Source organism: Phalaenopsis equestris, unplaced genomic scaffold, assembly GCF_001263595.1.
Source record: "Phalaenopsis equestris unplaced genomic scaffold, ASM126359v1 Scaffold000134, whole genome shotgun sequence".
Taxonomy (NCBI): domain Eukaryota; kingdom Viridiplantae; phylum Streptophyta; class Magnoliopsida; order Asparagales; family Orchidaceae; genus Phalaenopsis; species Phalaenopsis equestris.
In genome coordinates, this window is record NW_018164576.1 from 1,778,410 (window position 1) to 1,799,636 (window position 21,227).

A 21,227-nucleotide genomic window follows, 5' to 3' on the forward strand; every position below is an offset into this window, starting at 1 on the left:
ATATTTATATATAAGTTTAAATCACTATAGCTCGTTTGATCATATGACTTTTCACATTTTATTACATAAGACCCGCGCATATTTGAATCCAACACCATATATATATTTTTCTAACTAATTTAAACGGGTCAATTTCGAGTCGAATACACACAAGCATATGTGAATTCAGCCGAACACAAACACAATATTTACAAGCAATTTAAACACGAGCCAAGTCTGATACCGCTCAAGCTCGGCTCAATTACACTCATACTCAAATTTGTAGTATATTGGTTGCTCACTCTACCAGAAAATTAAAAAAAAAAGGAAAATAAATATTTTCAAAACCCTAAACAACAATATTCTGCAGTTTCTCTCTGATTTCCCCATCCCATTCAACTGTAAGTAAACTAATATAAGAACCAGCCAGCATCTCCCATCATTTTAATCATGCACTGTCATTATACTTCCAGGAAAAAAATAAAATAAAACTAAATGAGAAGACGTAACATAGCAGTTATATCTATACATATTCAGTTCATGCACAAACAGTGATTTTGAAAATGATTTACAGGCAGGTTTCAGTCATTCTCCACACAGAATAATGAAGAACATGACCCAGACGCCTGAAACATGATTGTAGAATTAGTCCAAGAGCTGTCAACAAGGACTGGTGGCTTTTTAAATAATAATAGTATTAGTATTAGTATTATGAAGGTTCTGAAATAATTAATAAGAAGTAATTTACACGCAATATGGGTTAAATATATTATACTTTATAGCCTCGACATGTCCAATCCCTATCTTAATAATGCATGGTTACACCTTAATTAGTTCATTAATTAATCAGGTTAGAAGAGTAAATAAGCATGATTACAAGGGTAAAGTTGCCAGTGGAGTTGCTATGATCTTTGCTAGCCTTGTGTGAAAAAAGATAGAGCTGACTGTTGATGCCTTCATTTGAAAACATGGCTCCAATGGACCCACCAATTTTGTGAAATTTGACTCTTTTTAATGGGTCATTTAGGGTCCGCTGTGCAATTAGTCATTAAATTATTGAGGCAAAAATCATGATTTTGATCATTATGGCGGGTATTATAGACTTAATTTACTTTTATATATATATATATATTTGCATCTACTACATTTAAAAAATTTTATGACATAAAAAATATCTTAAAAATAAAAAAATTACAGCGAAATAGAGTCGTTATAGAAAACAAAATATGTAGGAATATGCTATCAACATAGATTATTTAAAATTATAAACCAAGAAGTAGATGTCTATGGTTGCCACGTGTGAATGCACAGCGGCATGGCCGCACCGGGCCGTTGTCCGAACATGCAGATGTTTGAACGTGTAGACGTTAGATGTCTGGATGACCGGGCCGTTATTCGTACATGCAGACATTTGAACATGTAGATGTCCAGACGTGCAAATGTCCGCACACAATATTTGTTCGTGTATGCAAGAAGAGATCAAGTGCTATAAAATTATATTTTTTCTTAGAACGGACGTGTAAAAGTGTAGATGTCTGGATGATCGGGCCGTTGTCCGGACATGCAGACATGTGAACATGCAGATGTCCAGACGTGCAAATGTCCGCATATAATATTTGTTCATGTATACAAGAATAGATCAAGTGCTATAAAATTATATTTTTTCTTAGAAAAATAAAATACATATTAAAGTAATAGATAGAAATATCATGCATAAACCTAAGGAAATTAATAAGAATATTAGAAGAATTTGCAGGCCTTTGGGATTGAATGTACACACCTTAAATTTAGTTTATTAGAGTATTATGAGGTGACCAATAGCCATGCAATTTTCAAAAAAGGTAACATCATACCTAAAAGCTGTCCTCATATTAGTTTGCATTCAAAATTGTTCTATGGTTTGAACAATATAATATGTGAAATGAAAGTGATATGCTAATCCCAATATGAAGATGAACGTGTAGACTTTTTGAGATCAATCTCCATTAATTAAAATATTCACACAAGAGTCCTTTCATCAAATAAATTATTCTGCCCTGGCACCTTGGCGTCATCCTTATAAGGAGCAATAGTTGAGCATTCACAGAGAAGTACTCGTGAAGCCATTTTTTCACTAAAATGGTTTCCTAAATCTCTCAAATAATAGTCTTCTACTTAGTTTTTCAGCCATCGTTATCTTTTGAGTATTTTCTTAAAAGTTGGTTTTTGCAGTCTGTATGTACTATTTGTTGGACTGAAATAAGAAGTTAGAACTTGTTTGAGTGTTTCTCCAGAGGAGAACATAGTTGGTAGAAGCCATGGAGGAAAAGAGTGATATGGATAAAGGAGATGAGATCATGTTGCCGGGTTTCCGGTTTCATCCGACGGATGAGGAGTTAGTAGGGTTCTATCTGAGGAGAAAGATACAGCAAAGGCCACTTTCTATTGAGCTCATCAGGCAGCTAGATATCTACAAATATGACCCCTGGGACCTCCCAAGTAAGCCATCACAAATCATTTTCATTCTTATTAGAAGAAAAGTTACTTTTAATTACATAACATCATTCATTTCTATTTTCATTAAGGTCAACAAACTTGTTTTAGACGTTTTCTGAGGAAAGATAATCAATAAACAGATCATAACTTCCTCATCTTTCCTAGTAATTTCGTGTGTTCTCACTTTTGCAAGTGAGAAAGCAGGAGTTTTTTCATCTTTTTTATTGATCTTTCATGTTAGTGCTTCTTCCAAGTTAAGTTTTTTCTTCATGTTATTAATAATTCCTTTGCTTTAATCCATCTATATTCTAGTAGAGTGGTCGTTTGTATGAATTAATATTTTTTTTTAGAATTTATTTTCTTCTCTGTTTAATTATATCTAGCTTAGTTCCATTTTTTTTGAAGTTTTCATAACTTGTCAAAACATGGTTAGTATGTTGAAGCTCTCTAGAGTGTTATTATTAGTGTCTCCCTGTCATCAGACAAGTTCAAAAGTGATCCATAATCAAATAATAATACTGAAAAGGCTTGAAACCAACAAACATAAAGGCAAGATCAGCAATCTAAAAGCTGCATATTATGAATATTAAAACATCAGTAAAAGCTTACATAAACAATTATTTTCTTTGACATAAAATTGATTCATTGTTCTGGTATTAACATGTGAGCAGAGATGGCGACAACTGGAGAGAAGGAATGGTATTTCTACTGCCCCAGGGATAGAAAATACCGCAACAGTGCGAGGCCTAACAGAGTCACAGGAGCTGGATTCTGGAAAGCTACAGGAACCGACAGGCCCATATACTCCTCTGAAGGAACTAAGTGCATTGGGTTGAAGAAATCTCTAGTCTTTTACAAGGGAAGAGCAGCCAAAGGGATGAAGACTGATTGGATGATGCATGAGTTCAGGCTTCCATCTCTTACTGATCCATCAATCTCCAAAAGACCTGTTGACAAGAACTTCATCCCTGCCAATGTAAGCCGCTCTTCATAAGCTTCATTTGGATCAAGTTTTAATAAGAAAAAAAACGCAGAGCACAAACTAATCATAGCTTGTCATGAATAGGAATCATGGGCCATCTGCAGGATCTTCAAAAAAACCAACACCTCAACACAAAGAGCGCTGTCACACTCTTGGGTATCTTCACTGCCAGAATCTACAGATTTAGATAAGTTCTCTATTCCACGTGCTATGAACCTGACACACTTTGCATCAGAGAACACCTCCTGCAGCACAGAAATTGGATCTGCGATCCAGTTCGGATGTAACAGTACTGGATTAGAACATCATGGCAGTGCAGTAACTTATCCTTCCTTGGATTTTGCTAACTTTAAGTCCATAAACCTGAGCAGTTGCAAGTCATCTGAAATGCCCACAAGCTTCATGTTCTCCCCGCCGGAAACATCAATGCCTATCAAGCCATCAGTAGATGTGACCTCCATGCTCCTGAACTTATCCCCCAACATACTTCAGGATATGGAGAAATCTTCTCCAAGTATAGACTTTGAACAGCCTCACCAGACTAATGGATTCACTGTTACATTTCCATTAGAGGCAAATGGGAGCTTGGTAACAGATGAAGAGGAGATGATTTCTAAGAAGAGTCTGAGTTGCATCACAGGTGGAAATAATCAGTGGGGAAATCTGAGGACTATGAATTTTCCATTCAACCTCACAAATTCCTCTGATGACTGGAAGCTGAACCTGCTGTGGGATTCTGCACTGTGTCCCAGTGAGATGTCAACGGGTTATTCCACCAATAAATGTTATACTTGAAAAGTGTTTCTGTTTTAGGCTATTTTGGTGACCTTCGTCTGTTAGCATTACTGTTAGCATGGATTATTGAGTTGCATGTGGGAGAAAAATGGCTATGAATTGATGTATATATTTATTGTAAAGCCAGCTAACAGCAAAGCTAACAGATTGTGAAGGAAATATATATATGTTTGTTTTAATTATCAGTATTTTGATTTTCATATATGTTATGGATATAATTTAATTATCAGTATTTTGATTTTCATATATGTTATGGATATAAATGCAAATCAGTTATTAGTCTGAGCGTAGATGGTTCTTGATAAGCCTCCAACTAGTCTTTATCATCATCTGACACGAATATCGAGACAACTTTTTGAGCAAAAAAATATTTGAATTTCAATAAAAAGTCATCCAGAGCTCCGATTTCAACAAAATTACAGTCAATCTGACCGCTCGACGAGATAGACCCAAATGGTACCAGCATTGATTTAATCTGAATCAAATCTAGCCCCAATCAAGTCATTAAACCTCATTTGAAATTTTTCTAGACACATTTGAAATGTCAGATGAATGTTAAGTTCAGTGAGTTTCCAGTTGAATCGGGTGTCTCCGTGAGACAAATCCAACAAACCCAAGATTGCTCAATTTTAACATCGTTAAGACACTCAAATGTCCATCAAATGTTGTATTATTAAAAAAAAGTTTTTCATACTGTCCGATCAAAGTGATACATATTTTTGCATTATTTGCATCTGTAAATGTATAAATAGAGTCTCACCTCTCTCAAGAGAAAAGAAAATGAGAGTTTAAGGCTTGAGGAAGAGAGTTTGAAGCAAGGAGAGGAAGTTGAAGTCCAACACCGCTCCTACTATCGTCGACCACCGTCGACTGCCATCGACCACCATCCGTTGGTCATCGTCGACTACCGCCGATCATCGTCGACTACCGCCGATCATCGTCAACCACCCTATGTTGGTCGCGACTCATCATCATCGATCATCATCGACCACCGTCCACTTCTTACAACAAATTCATCAATGCACCAACGTTGTAAATCCAAAGTGTGTTCAACTCTTACCCGTCTGTGGGGCGAGGGACTGAAATTGTAATCACAAGTTTATAGTCGATTTCCTTAGTTTGGTCAGGTCCACTGGGTTTTTCCCTTTTATGAGTTTTTCACTTAAAAACTGATGGTGTCTCTACTGTTGTTTTTCTTTTATCTGAGTGTGTGTTGAATCTCTGTACCATGCTAAGACGATAAACTGCTACATTATTGTCGTAAGTTTTTTAGCACGCATTAGTTTAGCGACGTTTGTTGGAACTTTAATCCCACCACTGAAGTAATTGTGACTTGTGAGGCTTACTACATGACCACTATGCACAATATTCTTGACGAAGGAGCATCCCGCTTCAACACCCATCATTCTAGGGGACATACATGAAGCTAAGAGTGTCATGCCTCCTCATCTTCCCATCGTGAGATACATTATCTTGTTGATGAAGGCGTGGTAGGTCCTTCTCTGAAAGACCGAATATGCAGAATGGAGGAGTGTTAACTGGAGATCTTACAGCTCCTACGTGGGGCTCAATAATTGTTCTCGACACCATTGGATGAAGTATGTTACTGCTAACACAGCAATCTGCGGGAAACACAGCGCTCAGAAGAACTCGTACCGACCCCCTCCCCAAGAAGGAACACATCTTCTGTCAGGTCATGATGTTGGACTCTTAAATACCACAAGTTCCACTCATTCATCTCGCGCAGCTCACTTGACATTGTCATGGCTTGCTGTCATTCTAGATGATGAACTAGCTATGACGCCTCATCTGAGAAGAGTTCCCCCTAGAGAAAAAGGATCGGTTTTACCACTCACCTTAACGTCCAAGAATCTTCTCCCTTAACGGATGCAGTCCTCCAATACTCCAGCCCATTAAGCTTCAAGCTTCCGAACATCGACACTTACAAAGGGATAACTGGCCTCTATGAGCTTACTACTCACCATCAAACCGTCATGCACATTCAGCGTGCCTCTGATGTGCTTATGTGTCAAGTGTGTCAGACCACTCTTAAAGAACAAGCTTGCATCTGGTTCTACTCTCTGTCAATGGGCATTGTAAACACCTTTAACGAGCTTGTCAGACTATTCATGGAGCAGTTCATAGCAAACCGATGGATCATCAATGATTCATCCCATCTCTCGTGAATTCATCAAAGTGAAGGAGAGTCGCTCAAGGACTACTTTTGCAAATATTTCTTTGAAGCCCGTTAGATTCTGGGAGTGGATTTGGAGTTATTGAGAGTGTCTTCCATGAGGGGCACCGCCTAGGGTCCTTCTTCTCATCATTGATGCAGAAGACAGTTCGTTCTTATGTTGACATTGTCCACTTTGTTGAAACCCAAATCACCACGGACGAGGTCATTCGTGCATATAAGGAGCATTTTGAACAATTTGGGGAAATGCAAATAAGTAACACCGAATATAATAATCAATCTTTGCAACAGAAAAAGTTCGAACAACAGATAAATTGTGACCTCACTCCCCAATCTGTTGGTCAGCGAAGTGAGCATTGACTAAAGAAAGAGTATATACTACTCAACACATGTGTGTTAATGTCCTGATTGACATCACAAAAGAGAAAACTATTAAGTGGCCCCACCCTTGGGGACCAGGAACAATACATCTAATTTTCTTCAAAGTCGTGACTACACCACTGAGGTATGTAAGCAGCTCAAGGAAGAGATTGAAAGGTTGATTCGATGGGATCTCTTGGTCGATTTATGCAAAACAAACTAATTGTATTGATAATGCTTCCAATGGGTGCTACATACACAAAAGCAACAACATGGGGGCAAAAGAAATTGCACCTCTAGCCTTTCACGTTTGATAATTCCTATTTGGAAGGAGTCTACGTCCCCTACTAAGGCATTGTCGTCATTAGCGCAGGAATCAGCGAACCCTACTACAACGTAATGAGGATCCTGATCGACAATGAGAGTTCTATTGATGTCATGCTCTACTCTACTTTTCTCAGTATGAGACTGACAAGAGAAAGACTTTAATTTGCATCTCCACTTTTCTCAATACGAGACTGACAAGAGAAAGACTTCAACTTGCACATTAAACAGTTTTGATAATCCACAAATAAGAGTCAAAGGCAACAATAAATCTCCTCATTATCATAGAGATTTCCTTGACAGAGAACCTACTCAATCAAGCTCATCTTCATTAAGTTGAGCCAACATAAACTGCTATTTCTCAGAAAAACTAAAATTCATGTGACATCTTGACTTCTCTGCCACACCTGAGCTGAAATTCCCAGCCCCAAGAACCCAAGAGGGATCCGTGTCGTAGGAGAGAGGTTGTGAGTAACGCGTTCGGCTCGGTCCTCTTCCCTTTCTCACGCGAATCCCTCCTCCCAAAAAAGAAAATCGCAGCTTCTCCCTGGCCGCCGGTGAAGCCACCGCCGCCTCTCCTTTCTTCCCGCAGCCCCCTCTCTCACCGTTCCTCACGGCCTGCTCTCCCCCTTCCTTGCCGCCGGGTTGCTCCTCCTAGCCGCCGCAACACCCTAAGCTCCCACCTAACTTCCTCTCCTCCTCTCGCATTCTTTCTCTCTTGATTCTGCGGACCGACAGTCCTCACCAGATCCTACCCGCTGCTCTCCTCTCCTATTTTTCCCTGCTCCCTCACCGGAACGAGATCACCTGTAAACCTCGCATCACCTCCTTTTGCCGGCGACTTGCCCTTACGCCAAGACTTCCCCTTTCGATCCTAATCTTCTGCACCCAACACCTCAGAGATTTAATTCGGATCAATGTAAAACAGAAAACAGGGGTAAAGTTCATGTTTAACGGGTCTATTAATATTGAACGTCTTCTTTTGTAATTCGATAGTTGAGTTTATATTTCTATTAAATTCTTCACAAAATTTGCTGTTAAATGATACTAATTCGAAGAGATGGAGAGAAAATTGTATCCAGCGATTAGTGCGGGTTTATCTCTCCACCGTCAATGATCTATGAGGTATAAAAGGTGGTATCTCTTTACCTCTAAAGCCTTTTGACGCAAGTCGAACTCGTGCATGTTTTTCTTAGCATTACTAGAAAAACGCATAGGTGACATGCACGATGCGATAGGGAAATACTTGCGTGTGAGGTGTTGCGTGCATGTACCTCATGAACGCCTTTCTTGGCGTTGTGTGTTTCAAAAATTTGGCTTCGGTGTCTCACTGCACTGACCATGCACGTCTTTCTTCGCGTGGAGCCCGATGCAGCCCCCAAATGGGGGACGCGCTGGGAAGCTGCCGAAATGTTGTTGGATTTTCATCAGAATGTCAGTCATATAAGAATATGTAAATTGAATCCACTCGAACTCTCAAATGGGAGCTAAGTATAAAAGAGAAACATATATTCAAATATGCAATCAAAGTCTAGAATGCCTTGTTCGCCATGGGATCGGTGATCCAAAAAATACAAGCATCCGTGCAAATAATAATAAAGTTTCCCTAAAAGTTAATTCAAGCTAACAAACTTAAACATTTGCATGTGCTCCAACCAACCTACTGAACGTTTGATCACAAGGTCCAAGACTATTGCGTGAGTTAAGCAAACACGTAAGTTCAAATTTCCCTAAAGAACAATCAAACTATTTAATGATCTCAAGGCAACAAATATGAAATACCCGCACGTGTTTCTACTAACGTGCTAAATGCTTGATCTCAATATTCAAGAATGTTGCGCGGGTTAAAATGTGTGCTTAAGCTAAAACCCAAATGTCTCAAAACACATGCAAGGCTATTTAAAATCAATTTCAATGAATAAAATTAAAATGCCTGTATGTGCTCCAATGTGTCTCTAAATATTCAAAGCTCAAAGCTCATGTGTCTAAGAATGTTATGGGGGCAATGGGTCGCTTTGCTTATAGAGGGAGGTCATAAGTTCCACATTTCAGCCAATCTGATCCTATTCCCAAAGGGACTGAAGTTGACAAGATTGAGCCCCCACTTTGGCCTCCTTTTTACATGGACCGGAGTTGACAAGATTAAGCCCTCGCTGTGCCAGTTTGATCCTCCTCACGAGGACAGGAGACAGGGCTAATGCTCTTAATTGTATATAAATTCCAATCTTTCCCCGATGATGACTGAGTTGATAGAATATTTCAACTGGAGAGGTGTATTTTAAAATTATGTCTCAAAGTCTATTTTGAATTCAATTATTGAACCTGATCCTCTATAAGCGGGGCAGAGTTGACAGGGTTCAAAGATAATCATTCCCCAACAATGATCGAGTTGATAGAACATTTCAACTGAAATGTTCTATTTTAAAATTATATCTCAAAGTCTATTTTGAATTTAATTATTTCAGTTATTGAACCTAATCCTATGGAAGCAGGATAGAGTCGACATGGTTCAAAGATAATCATTCCCCAATGATGGTTGGGTTGACTGAAGATTTTAAACAAAGGGGTCTATTTCCAAAATTAAGTTTCAAATGAATTTAAATATGTTCAAGTAATATAAACTTGGAACCCGATCCTTTGTAAGTGGGACAGAGTCAACAATGTGCAAGAAGATCAATCTACAATGATGATCCTGTTGGTAGTGAATTTCATCCGGAAAGGTCTATTTCATAAAATAAAAAAATTAATGTATTTTAAATCATAAAAAATAATAATATAATATTTGAATAAAAATTTACCACTTAATACTTAAAGCAAAAATACATCCACCCTCCGTAACCTTTTGTTGAGGTAAACAAATCTAATGCTGACTCGAGATCACAAAGAGTCAATATCATATCAAGTATACTACTAAATTCATGTTGAAAACAATTCTATCCCAGTAAGGATGTGGTCTGAGTCCTCCGTCCTCATGATTTGCCTTCACATGACACCATAAAAAAGTGATTACAACGGAGCCCTTTGACCAGGTGGTTTGCCGCCAGATAGCCACATTATATTACAGTCACGGTTGTAGCCCGTATGTTCTCTAAAGACAATCTGCCCTTCTGAGTGTTGAATCATATAATATATTTGATAGGGCAGAATGACCTCTATAAGCTAAGGTCGATTTAAATTAGTCCCCGTAGACAAACATTCACTCTGATTCTACAAGGTCACATTGGACAAAGCAACCTATGGTTGCTGACAAGGATTCTTCAGTCAGGTGGGTCGATTACCTCCACTGACAAAGTAGACAGGGGACCATGATAACCCGGGATGACGGAACCATGGGATCTTGACCAGGTTCTTTGTCGTTTCCTCGACCATCCATTTTGAGCTCATAATGATGGTTTTTATAATTTAAATTCTCAAATTTATTGCTGCTATATGCTAAGTTTGAACACTCAACGCCTAATGATTAGCCTTAATTGAAAATGTTCTCTCATTGTGAGAGGAGTTCTTAACCATAAGGGTTTGCGCCTATGTAAAACCTCAAACCCTGGATCTTAAAGTTCTCACAAAATGAGAATGAAATCTCTAGGTTGTGTCTTATCTACCATCTCATCTGCCTTGTGAAAATTCAAACAAAATATTTAACGCACCATTAAGCTCTCGATGTAAGTCCGCGGTGCCTTTTCAAAATTTCAGAGCCCACAATAACGATTGATGTTCTCTTCTTATGCTTCATTGGTTAGGCCACTATGTATACGTTTAGGAGATGATATGCAACATCCATCAGTATCCCGAGCATCTCGATGACTAGTGCCTAGGCTTTGGGTTACTGCTGGCTCGATTTTAAGACAATTTTTAGGTTGCTATGAGCGCTTATGCGCGAGGACCTAGCGTTGGGGTGCTAGAGTCTAGTGTTGGGTCGTCAGGGTCCTATGTAGGGTTGTCAAACTGGTCCGATGAGCCTCGATTCATGTAGAAAAATGTCCGTGAAGGTGTTTTTTTTTATCCGTAAGCTATGGGAGATCGTATATGACTGAAATTTTGTCCCATAACTCTAAAAATTAGAATTTTTAATGGCCTTTTATCAAAGGTTTTAACGTCAACGAGTGTTCCAGACACCTGTGCAAAAGAGTCAGTCTAAACCACAAATTTCACCGGAAACGTCAGGCGAAGCATTTTTTCTATTCGTAAAGTATGAGAGAGCAATTATGACTGAAATATGGTCGCATAACTCCAAAAATGAATCTTTTGTGGTCCTTTTACCAGGACTTTCGCACCAACGGGCAGCTTAAACCATGGCGCGAGTGCAGTGCCCTACACCCAGATTTTATCTAGAAAATGTGTGGGGAGTTTGAAGCATTCCTTTAGCCACGAGAGGTTCTGAATGGATGGGAAATGATTTTAAAACATCAAAATGATCATTATATGCCCCACTTCAAAATTCACATCGTCTAACGACGAATTCTTTTAGGTAGGGCAGAACATTCTAATTCAATGCTCTAGGTGTGTACTAGAAGGTCCAATTGGATGCCATTAATGACGGGAAGCTGATCATAATCCACCTTTTATATGTGACATCAAAGATTTGTGTCAACACATATTCGTAGCCAAGACAGGAAAAAGGATATGAATCATGTCTTGGCCTCCATCGTTATCCTTATAGGGCTCTCTTTTGCGAGCAAGGGTGAAGAACTCTAATTTAGAGGAATCGTGGTTGGACTTAAACTCCTTAACCGATATGTTGTTGTTGGCCCCTCAGCTGATATGTGGTTGTTGGTCAGCTCCAACAACTTGGATAATATCTTTAGTTGGTACAAACCTATTGCATATTAAAAAGGTCTTTCCTTCACCCCTTGCCTAGGGCAGCATAGGTTGTCGTGGGTTTCAGGTCTCGCATTTCCAAAATCTTCTTGAAGCTTGTGATGAATGAATGAAGACTATCGCTTTGTCCCTGCTGAATTTGTGAGTTTTTCTGAGGCTTTTGGGTGCCGACAAACTGCACCACAAACATTCATTTAAAATTAATGAACGATGTGATTACTCCAAATGGAAATCTATTGAACCACTTGAGAGTCGATTCCCTCAACGTGGTAAAGAAGAGACGATATTTCAGTGCATCAGTGATCCTTAGCAAACACATAATAAACTCAAATCAGACTATGTCGTGGGTCAGATCAGTCCTTCCATTGCTGGACTCAAGTGTTGAGAACTTGAATCTCTCTGGGGGCTTATCCTTAGAGATTTGTCGAAAGAATGCATTCTAAGACTGTCAAGGCACCACAATATACTCGAGTAGATGTCGATCGATCGATACTAACCCAACATTAACGAAGTATTGGAGTAGTCTTCTCTTTCTACATGTTTTATGCTAACATTGTTTTGCGGGACTGCTGAAGACAAGGAAGTAAGGTGTCGTCCTAGATTTACTTTGCATGTTATTAGAATGTGTTAACTCTGTTTTGTAGGGCTCGAACATTTAAAATTCAGAGTAAAAGGATGAGCCTTAACTAAACCATCAACAACAAAATAAAACTTTAGGATGGTTCAAAATCTTTAGAAATCCACTATCCTTAGGATATGACTTTGACATTCATTTCCTTGACAACGACACTTGACTTTTCTAAAAACAAATTATAACCTTAATTGAGAGTTTTCTTAAGTTGTCTGGACTACTTAAGATGAAATTAACTATAGAGGCTTGTTCTTATAGGAGGATTCAAACTCTAGAGCAGGTCTATCAACTTGAATTCTCTGGTTATTAGCTTTCCGAAGGTCTCCTTCACAATTGTGTCTTTAAAGTATTCTGAACATATGCTTTAGAGCTATCAATACAAAAATTCACTTTATGAAGGTTTCTCATACATTTCTTTTGTTTATTTCTGATGTTACCTGCCCTAGTCCTCTGATTTCTCATCTCTTAGTTCACCTACACCTACACATAAGATGGAGAATTATTCGGAAAGAGGAAAACATAACGGAAAACAAACCTGCGACCTCATAACGACATCAAATCCAACCAACTCGAATAAGACCAGTGGTGTCGTTATGATGAAAGAGGCCATCAATGATTAGTAAAGTAGCTTAGTAGAAAAATATGTTAAGGATCTATGTAATTTTCATGAACTTAAGCATTGAAAAAATGTAAATAAAAACCAAAATTATAGTGCAAAAAGTTAAAATTAAGATTTTTTGGTGCTAGAATGAATACAACAATTTATCCTTATGCAATAAATTTGAAATATAGAGTTTTTATTCACAAGTAAAGATGACAGACCAAAAAAGGGTACAAAAACCAAACATGCAAAAAAGATGTTCATCTCCTTGCAATCTAACAGGGGAACTGTAAAAATGAGGACTCCCTGTGAACTTTTTTGCCTGAAAATGTTATCTTGTTCAACTTCTTCTGACACCAAATTAGCTGATCACTTGTTATCCTTGACATTTTTAAGACTCTTGAAACTATTTGCAAGTCTACTTCAGTGAAGAAGAGGTCTTGGTTTGATCTACCTTCTTGTCTCCTTTTTAGCATCTTAACTATACAATTACTTGCGTTCATAAGGTTCTTCAATTTCTTCTTCTTCTGTAGTTCAAAAAAAGAATTAAATTAATAGATGCATAACAAAAGGAATGCACCATCTTATAGTTATTGTGAAAAACTATACAAAAATATAATTGTTGTACATTAAAAAAATGTTTTCTCTAGCTTACTGAAATACAGGGGTGGAATCGACATTATATTTTTGGGTGGCCAAAATCACCACATGCTTAGTTTTTTTAAGCACTAAGCAAAGCAAATATATCAAGAGGCATATTAAATTATCCAAATTACATGAAAAAAATATTAATTTATAAAGAGAAATCACAAATTCCGGGATGAGGGGGTTGGCAATTGCCCATCTGGGCATAACTTGGTTCCGCCCCTGCTGAAATAAAAATCATTTCATGATATTTTTGCATAACCAAGATGTATGTTAGTAATGAAACATTATATCAATTTGAAATAAGGGCATAGAATTACATTCTTCAAACATGCTTGTATATCAACCATGAGCTCATAGTCTGATGGAACCTGAAGCTCCACATGATTCTCAAATAAACCTTTTAAGAATCTTGTGGTTTCATACTTCTCAGCCTTCACAAATTCCCCAAAAACTCCCATTGCTTCTTGCATAATATCTTCTAGCATTTCGCTATTGATCACATCCTCTTCTTTCCCCTTCTCCAATTTATCCTTCAGGCTGTCCTCTGCAAATTCAAATGCCTTATAATTATTAACAAATTTTATCAAAATAGAAAACATGTAGATGCCACATCCAACTTTAGGTTGAAAGAGGAGTTGAATCTTCAAACAAATTCAACTTGAACAGGTATGTTTAGCTCACCTTTGAAGACTGGCAACTGCAAAAGATTTCGAAGAAGACATCGTTGTTTGACATAATTTGCAAGCCTTGGTCCTTGAAACATTTCATTCTCTACAAATCTTTGTAATGTAACTATAAATTGTTGGAATTCTGCTGCTACTTTATTGTACTGATGGCTTATGAAAGGATCAGAATATGTTAGCTTATGAAGCTTTTCATACTGCCACCTAAGGAATTCCCAGGAGAGACAAATCTGTCCTACATAAACTGTTTCTAGATCGCATCGCAGCTCCTTAATATACTTCTCTGATGTATCACAGTTTGATTTCTTCTTGCTGAAAGGTAAGAAGCTTTGGGACAGATGAGACATGATTGTTGAGAGCATAGGCTTCTGAGTTTTATTTGATTTAAGAGGATCCTTCTGTTGAAGAAAGCCTGCAAAAAAATGATTATAAAGCAGTATTTTAAGAGCTTGGGGACTGGAAAATGATTGAAGATAAGGGAATGAACTGAGCTTACCTGTAGCATATATTTTCTGATAATTCAAAATATCTAACTTCCTCATCCCCTCCCTATAGCACCTGTACAGCTTGTGGAGCTCATCATCCACAGGGCCCTCGTGAAATAACTTCTCATCAATCTTAAATGATTTTGAATCCTCATTAGCCCTTGGACTTTCAGACTCTTCCAATATGGTAGGAAGACCAATAGCTCTAACTTTCTTGAGTTCCATTTGAAGTTGCAGGATAAGATCTTGGTGCTTCCATATTTCATTGAATTCATCGTCATCCAAATCCAAAATGATGGTTTCTATGCCTTTTTCCTCTTCTAGTGCTGGCTTTTGTCGTCCGGTATCTTGATTATCAATGGTATGTTGTTGTTCATAAGAAACATCGATCGAATTACTTGAATCATTATTTGATACATCCTCTTCTATATTTCTCACTTCATCTCTGTTTGAAGTCTCAGGCTTGGGTTCTGAGAAAGCTCCTCCAGAAATATCTAAGCTTGCATTGCCTTTCTTAATAAAAGAAGCTTCTTTATTTTTAATTTGTTCTTCAAATTGGACATGCATCTGTCTGGCTTCTCGTTTATTTGATTGGATTTCCACTTTTGCAGTAGTTTCATTTAAACAAGTTTTCTTGTTGATGTTCTTCTCAGCGTTAACAACATGCTTCTGTTTACCAACTTGTCTGTCATCATCATTTTCTTCTTCTCCTTCACTTCTTTTTAAGAACAATTCATGTTTCTCTTCTGCAAGTTTATTTCTGTTATTTACTGAAGTTTCTCTGATTCCTTCATCGTTTTCAGAATCACCAAAATAACCATCTGAGAAAGGGCTAAACAAATTTGAATCAATGGTGAGATCACTTACTGTATGTCCTTCCTCGCTTGATGATTCAGTATAAGAATCTAGAGCAGAGAACTCCAGCCCAAACTCTCTTTCACCAACTGAACTGATTTCAGAACAAACATAATCGAAATTCTCCTCGTCAGAGAACTGTTTCTTCTGAAATTGGACAGCAGACAAGAAACTATCACCATCGAAGTTATAATATTCCATGAAAGATTCCTGAACATGAAAGTTCGGAGCTTTTGACTCTTCCATGGCGCCATTAAAATCCTTCTCCGCCCAGAATTGATATTTGCGGACATCTGAAGAAGTCAGTAAAGATTCATTCTCTTCCATTGCTTTGACTGGACTATCTTTATAATCATTACAAATCTGATACAGGAACTTCAAGCAGAAGCTTCCATCTTTCTCTTCAACTTTGTTAACAGAAATCGGTTCATTCAATTCCGATACACTGAAATCATCTTCTCTAACAAGACCAATTTTACTACAAAAAGAAGAATAGGAATAGTTATGCTTAAAGCTATACAAATATTGCAGACAACTATACCTACAATTTAAAAAATCAGTCTTTACCTGAGAACATGCGAGGCTATGAATCTGAAGGGGAACAGCAAGGAATTGATGAGGAAAACTAGGATATAACTGATAGAATTAGACATCTTTCTTCACATATTAATTTAATCAGCAGCCTTTCTCTTCATTGACTTCAACCCAACCACTCTTCTCTTATGAAATAAGTATGCAATAAGCAATGGCTCTCTTGCTTATCTATATATAGCAGCAGCGAGAGGAAGAAGACATTTCACCTATGCAAATAGCGAAAAGAAGACAGCCATGATTAAGTCCGAAGTAATCTCAGGGATTGACAGTGAGAAGTAATGGCAAACAGAGGTTGAAATGCTACCTAATTATTTTGATTCAAAGTAGGGAAGGTAGAATTTTTTAGGTGGATGGGACAAAGATTGACTGTTTTAAACTGTCAAGGCAGTTTAATTTTTGGCAGCAAATCAGGCGATTGTCCTGTTGAGTTCTCTGTCAGGTGTTTAACGAATACTGTAGGGCTGTAAATGAATGCAATTGAGTTTATTTAGTTCTTAGTAGGTGTGGCGTTAAAATTCATAATTTATGTAAGATTTACTGGATATTAAAATCTAATTTTTTTTATGCTTAATATTTTGCATATTTTCTTACTCTAAATTAAATTAGTGAAGCTTAATTTCATTTGGAGAATATGTATTTTCCACTTATTTGTATTTCTATATAGTTGTTGTATTTATAACAAGTTTCACAATAGTTTATTGTGGCAATATAAAATTTGTTGTGCATGAACACATTGAATTTAAGTGTAGAGTTATGAATGAGTGATGGGGATTAATTTGATAAGTAGAGGTGGCATGCTTATGATTTTGTGGTTTACTATATTATCATTGTGTAAATTAATGCTAACACCTCCCCCCCAAGATGCTAATTCATGTTGAAGCATTGCCTATGTTACACATGGATAAAATAAGGGCGAGTAATCACAGCTCGGTAGACAACTCAAAATCTATTATAACCTTTAGTACACAAATATGAAAAAAATAAATATTTATCAAATAATAAAAATTACTTTAAGAAAACTAAAAGAACATCTCAACATGTCAAATGCTTAATCTATGAACTACGATATCTCTACGAGAATTTGTTTCAACAATATACATATGTTAAGCATCAATGTAGGTAATTATGTTAAAAAATATAAATATTCAAGACTACTATTTTTATTAATAGCTCAGCATAAATCTTGATATAATTTTTTGATCTGAAAACATCTACATATTCCATTTAAAACACTTGAACTCAACTCAAGAATCATTTATGACTTCATATGCAATAAGCTTATATTCTAAATAAGTATTTAGATAAAACTTCAATAATATCAAGAATTTCTTAATGCAATTTTAAACATAATTGAAAATTTTTAAAGATAATTAAAGGAATCAAACTCTGTGAATCTTAAGTATTTTGAGTCACAATAAGCATTATGACAAGAGGAATTATATGTCATTATATATGTATTTTGTGAATCTTAAGTATTTTGAGTCACAATATGTCATTATATATTAATCATATATTAACTATGATTAATATATGTCATTATCAATAAGATCGGCCCCATCGTCTCCGATGCTCGTAATCACCAAAAATTTTGGTGCGTACAATTTACATCAACATTGAACCCCAATGTCTTACAAAATACTAAGCTCCGTCATTGATCTCTAACAATATCAACACTTATTATCACTAAAAAAATTGATGCCCATCATCCTTATCAAGGTTGATGCTCCCTCTCTTATTCATGATAATGACTTAGTAGGCCACCATATGTCTCTCTATATTAACTTCAATTCCTCGAAGCTTCCTTTGCTTAAACCATGGTAAGAAATATTTCAAAATTCAATTCCACACTATCATATCGATGCTTTCTTCAATCATAAGGAGAATGCATGTATACAACTGAAATTTGTTTAGAGATAATTAACCAAATATTAATTGTTTTTCCTGCTGTTTTGTCATATTCATAGATTTTAGTTTGTCATATTCATAGATTTTAGTATCTCCCATGAGAGGATCTATGACAAAATATGCCCCCATGTTGGCCAATAAGTCCAGGAAGCACTGCAATCCATTGAAACAGACGAATAAATCACTGTCATAGCTCCAATAATTATGTTAATAGCTTTGCTTCATCTGTGTTAAATTATATCAGATTTTGGAAGATATTGACAGCAATTCAACATGACTGGCTCAGTTGAAAATTTTCACATTAATTCAATTAAATTGAACATATTTGTAGTAATACCTAGGAATATTTACATACATATCACTCAATTCTTATGTATTTACATATTTTTACATATCTAATACCTAAACTTCACTTTTTACGGACATACCGCCATACATATGAATGAGAAGGTGTATTTCACTTTTTAAAAGTTCAAATGGTGATGTTTCTGATATGATATGAAAGGTTTAGGAGGTTAAATGTAGAAAAGCTTAGGTGTTAGATATGCAAATACATAAGAATTGGGCGGTAGGTATGTACATGCCCCTAATATTTATTCTTTTAAAATTGCATCTAAAAATTGATGACATTCAATTAATATTTTAACTTTAACCATTGCAACAATTAATCTAAGAGATTATATAAATTGCTAAATAATCAACCACATGACCTTATAACTTTAATCTTTCTTCAAATATTTAAAAGCTATCCTATTTTGAATTCTCAAATTGTTATTTCAAATTTATAAAATCTATAGGGCCAGTTCATAAAAAATAAACTCAATAAATATAAAATGATAAGATATGGGAATTCAATATGACCGACAAAATAACACAATAACAAGGTGAATAATATTGCATCAAATTACACATTCTTTTATGAAGACCCATTAAAAAAATAATTAAAAGAAGATATTAAAGCAAGAGCACACATATTATAATCTAAAAGGCTATTATAAGGTTGAACAAACTGTAGAAGCCTTCAGTCCATGTGCTCTTAGTTTTTATTTCCTTCTAAAGCTTCAATCTGTGTGCTCATAATTTTCATATGAGACAAGCGGGATCCACAAAATTTGGGTCACAAACTCAGCAATCTCCACATTAACACAATTTTTTTTAGGAATTTAAAAAAGATATATAATCTTTGACAAAATTTTCTCCACCTCCTCCACAAAGTGTTAAAGATCATGAATGAATATCCTCCAAGTCTAAAAATGCTCAAACTTGGAATTCATATTCAAAATTTGAGTTATCAAATCCATTATTTTAGTCGTTACATTCAAAATAGTAGCAAGCAAATCCATTATTTTAGTAGCCATTTAGAATATAACAACAAACATGTAATTAGTTCATGATTTGGATTATTTTTATTTTCTTAAATCATTAGATCATAAAAATTAGGATCAATAATAAGCTCTTAGAAAAAAAAAACTTCTATTTTGATTTATTTTATTTAGCATTATATTTATATTATAGATCATAAAATATTGTTATTATTTAATAACCAACATCATCTCATGTATTGTGCATATAAGTACTAATATTATATTCATAATTTGCAACCCATGGCAATAAAATGGTTTTACATTATTAGAAGCATTATTCTTTGAAAATTTTTATAATGTAGTATCACTTATTTGGATCATTTATAAATTTTATTTAACTTATAAATTTTTTTAATTTTGATAATAAATTTATTGTATTATAGAAAATTGTGGTAGTAAAGAAAAATGTTTTCCTAATTTTACACAATTCTTTCACACACAAATAAATAATTGAAAAGTACATAAGGGACACCAAAATTTTTACATGAAAACTCAAAAAAAAAAAAAAAAAAGGCGTAGCCTAGACAAAATAATTCACTATATAGTTTGAGATTACAAATATCAACTATTTTGTTTAATTGAAGAAAGTGAATTTCATAGAAGATGACAGTCAAACAATAATATTTGGGTGATGGGGATTAGGCAAAGACGATTAAATGATGATAAGTTTTTTTAAGTAATATAAGTCTAGATCATTGATGCTAGAGTTTTAAGTTATTAAATAGAAGGGTGTTTCTGCCTAAATAAAATAAAGTAAATCCAATCTATTGATTGATGAAGTTTGACATTATTTTTTTATATAATCATTATATTCTTACATGGTTTCTTTAATGATAAGCCATTATAAGAAATTTCTTGTGTCAATCTTTTTCTAGTATTATGTGCCTTTTAATTCATTTAAGTATGCATGCCCCCTTGGGACTTTTAGATTAATGAAGACCATGCATACTATTTATATTATAGTTCATATATATCAACTTATCCTGAGATTTTTTAGTGAAAATTAACTAGCACTAGATGACTTGTAGTGTTTATAAGTTGGCGTGTCCTATAAAAAAATTTAGATAAGTAAAGAACCTATTTACCACTTACCCTCTTGGGATTCATATATTATAAAACATTTGTGGGCATTTTTTATGATTATATTGTTAAACATTAATATTATAATTTATTTTTGAATATGTGTCATACGAGGCCCTTTAAATCATGTCCTCATAAGCCTTACTAAAAATTTTAGTAATGACCCAATCTAACACTTGGTATCCACCCTTAATGTGTCCTATTTTATTTATTTATTTATTTATTTATTTATGCCTTGCTAGTGTTTTTGTAATTATGGACCCTCATGAGGGATGCTTTTCTATATGTCTGAGCTAAGTTCCCACTCTATTAACTAAGTCTTAATCTATGACAATAGTAAATGGTAATGGAAATTGATAGAAATCTATATTCTTTTTTTGAACTTAGATTATTAGTTATTCAATTTAATGATCATCTAATAAATTTAATCCTTGAAAATAAAGATTGGTCGAAATTT

At 35.5% G+C, this 21,227-nt stretch overlaps 2 protein-coding genes across 2 annotated transcripts; one reads left to right on the forward strand and one right to left on the reverse strand.

Annotated features, from left to right (window-relative positions):
* The first annotated feature begins 2,080 nt into the window (after nt 1-2,080).
* LOC110021480 (protein FEZ-like) lies at nt 2,081-4,384 on the forward strand. Its single transcript, XM_020719987.1, has 3 exons — nt 2,081-2,457; nt 3,126-3,430; nt 3,521-4,384. The coding sequence occupies exons 1-3, from the start codon at nt 2,277-2,279 to the stop codon at nt 4,229-4,231; spliced, it is 1,197 nt and encodes a 398-aa protein (XP_020575646.1). The 5' UTR covers nt 2,081-2,276; the 3' UTR covers nt 4,232-4,384.
* Nucleotides 4,385-13,390: 9,006 nt separating this feature from the next.
* LOC110021495 lies at nt 13,391-16,480 on the reverse strand. The gene is made up of 5 exons (XM_020720008.1): nt 16,395-16,480; nt 14,984-16,305; nt 14,486-14,899; nt 14,122-14,348; nt 13,391-13,683 (listed from the first exon to the last, which is right to left on the reverse strand). The coding sequence occupies exons 1-5, from the start codon at nt 16,478-16,480 to the stop codon at nt 13,432-13,434; spliced, it is 2,301 nt and encodes a 766-aa protein (XP_020575667.1). The 3' UTR covers nt 13,391-13,431.
* Between the last annotated feature and the right edge of the window lie 4,747 nt (nt 16,481-21,227).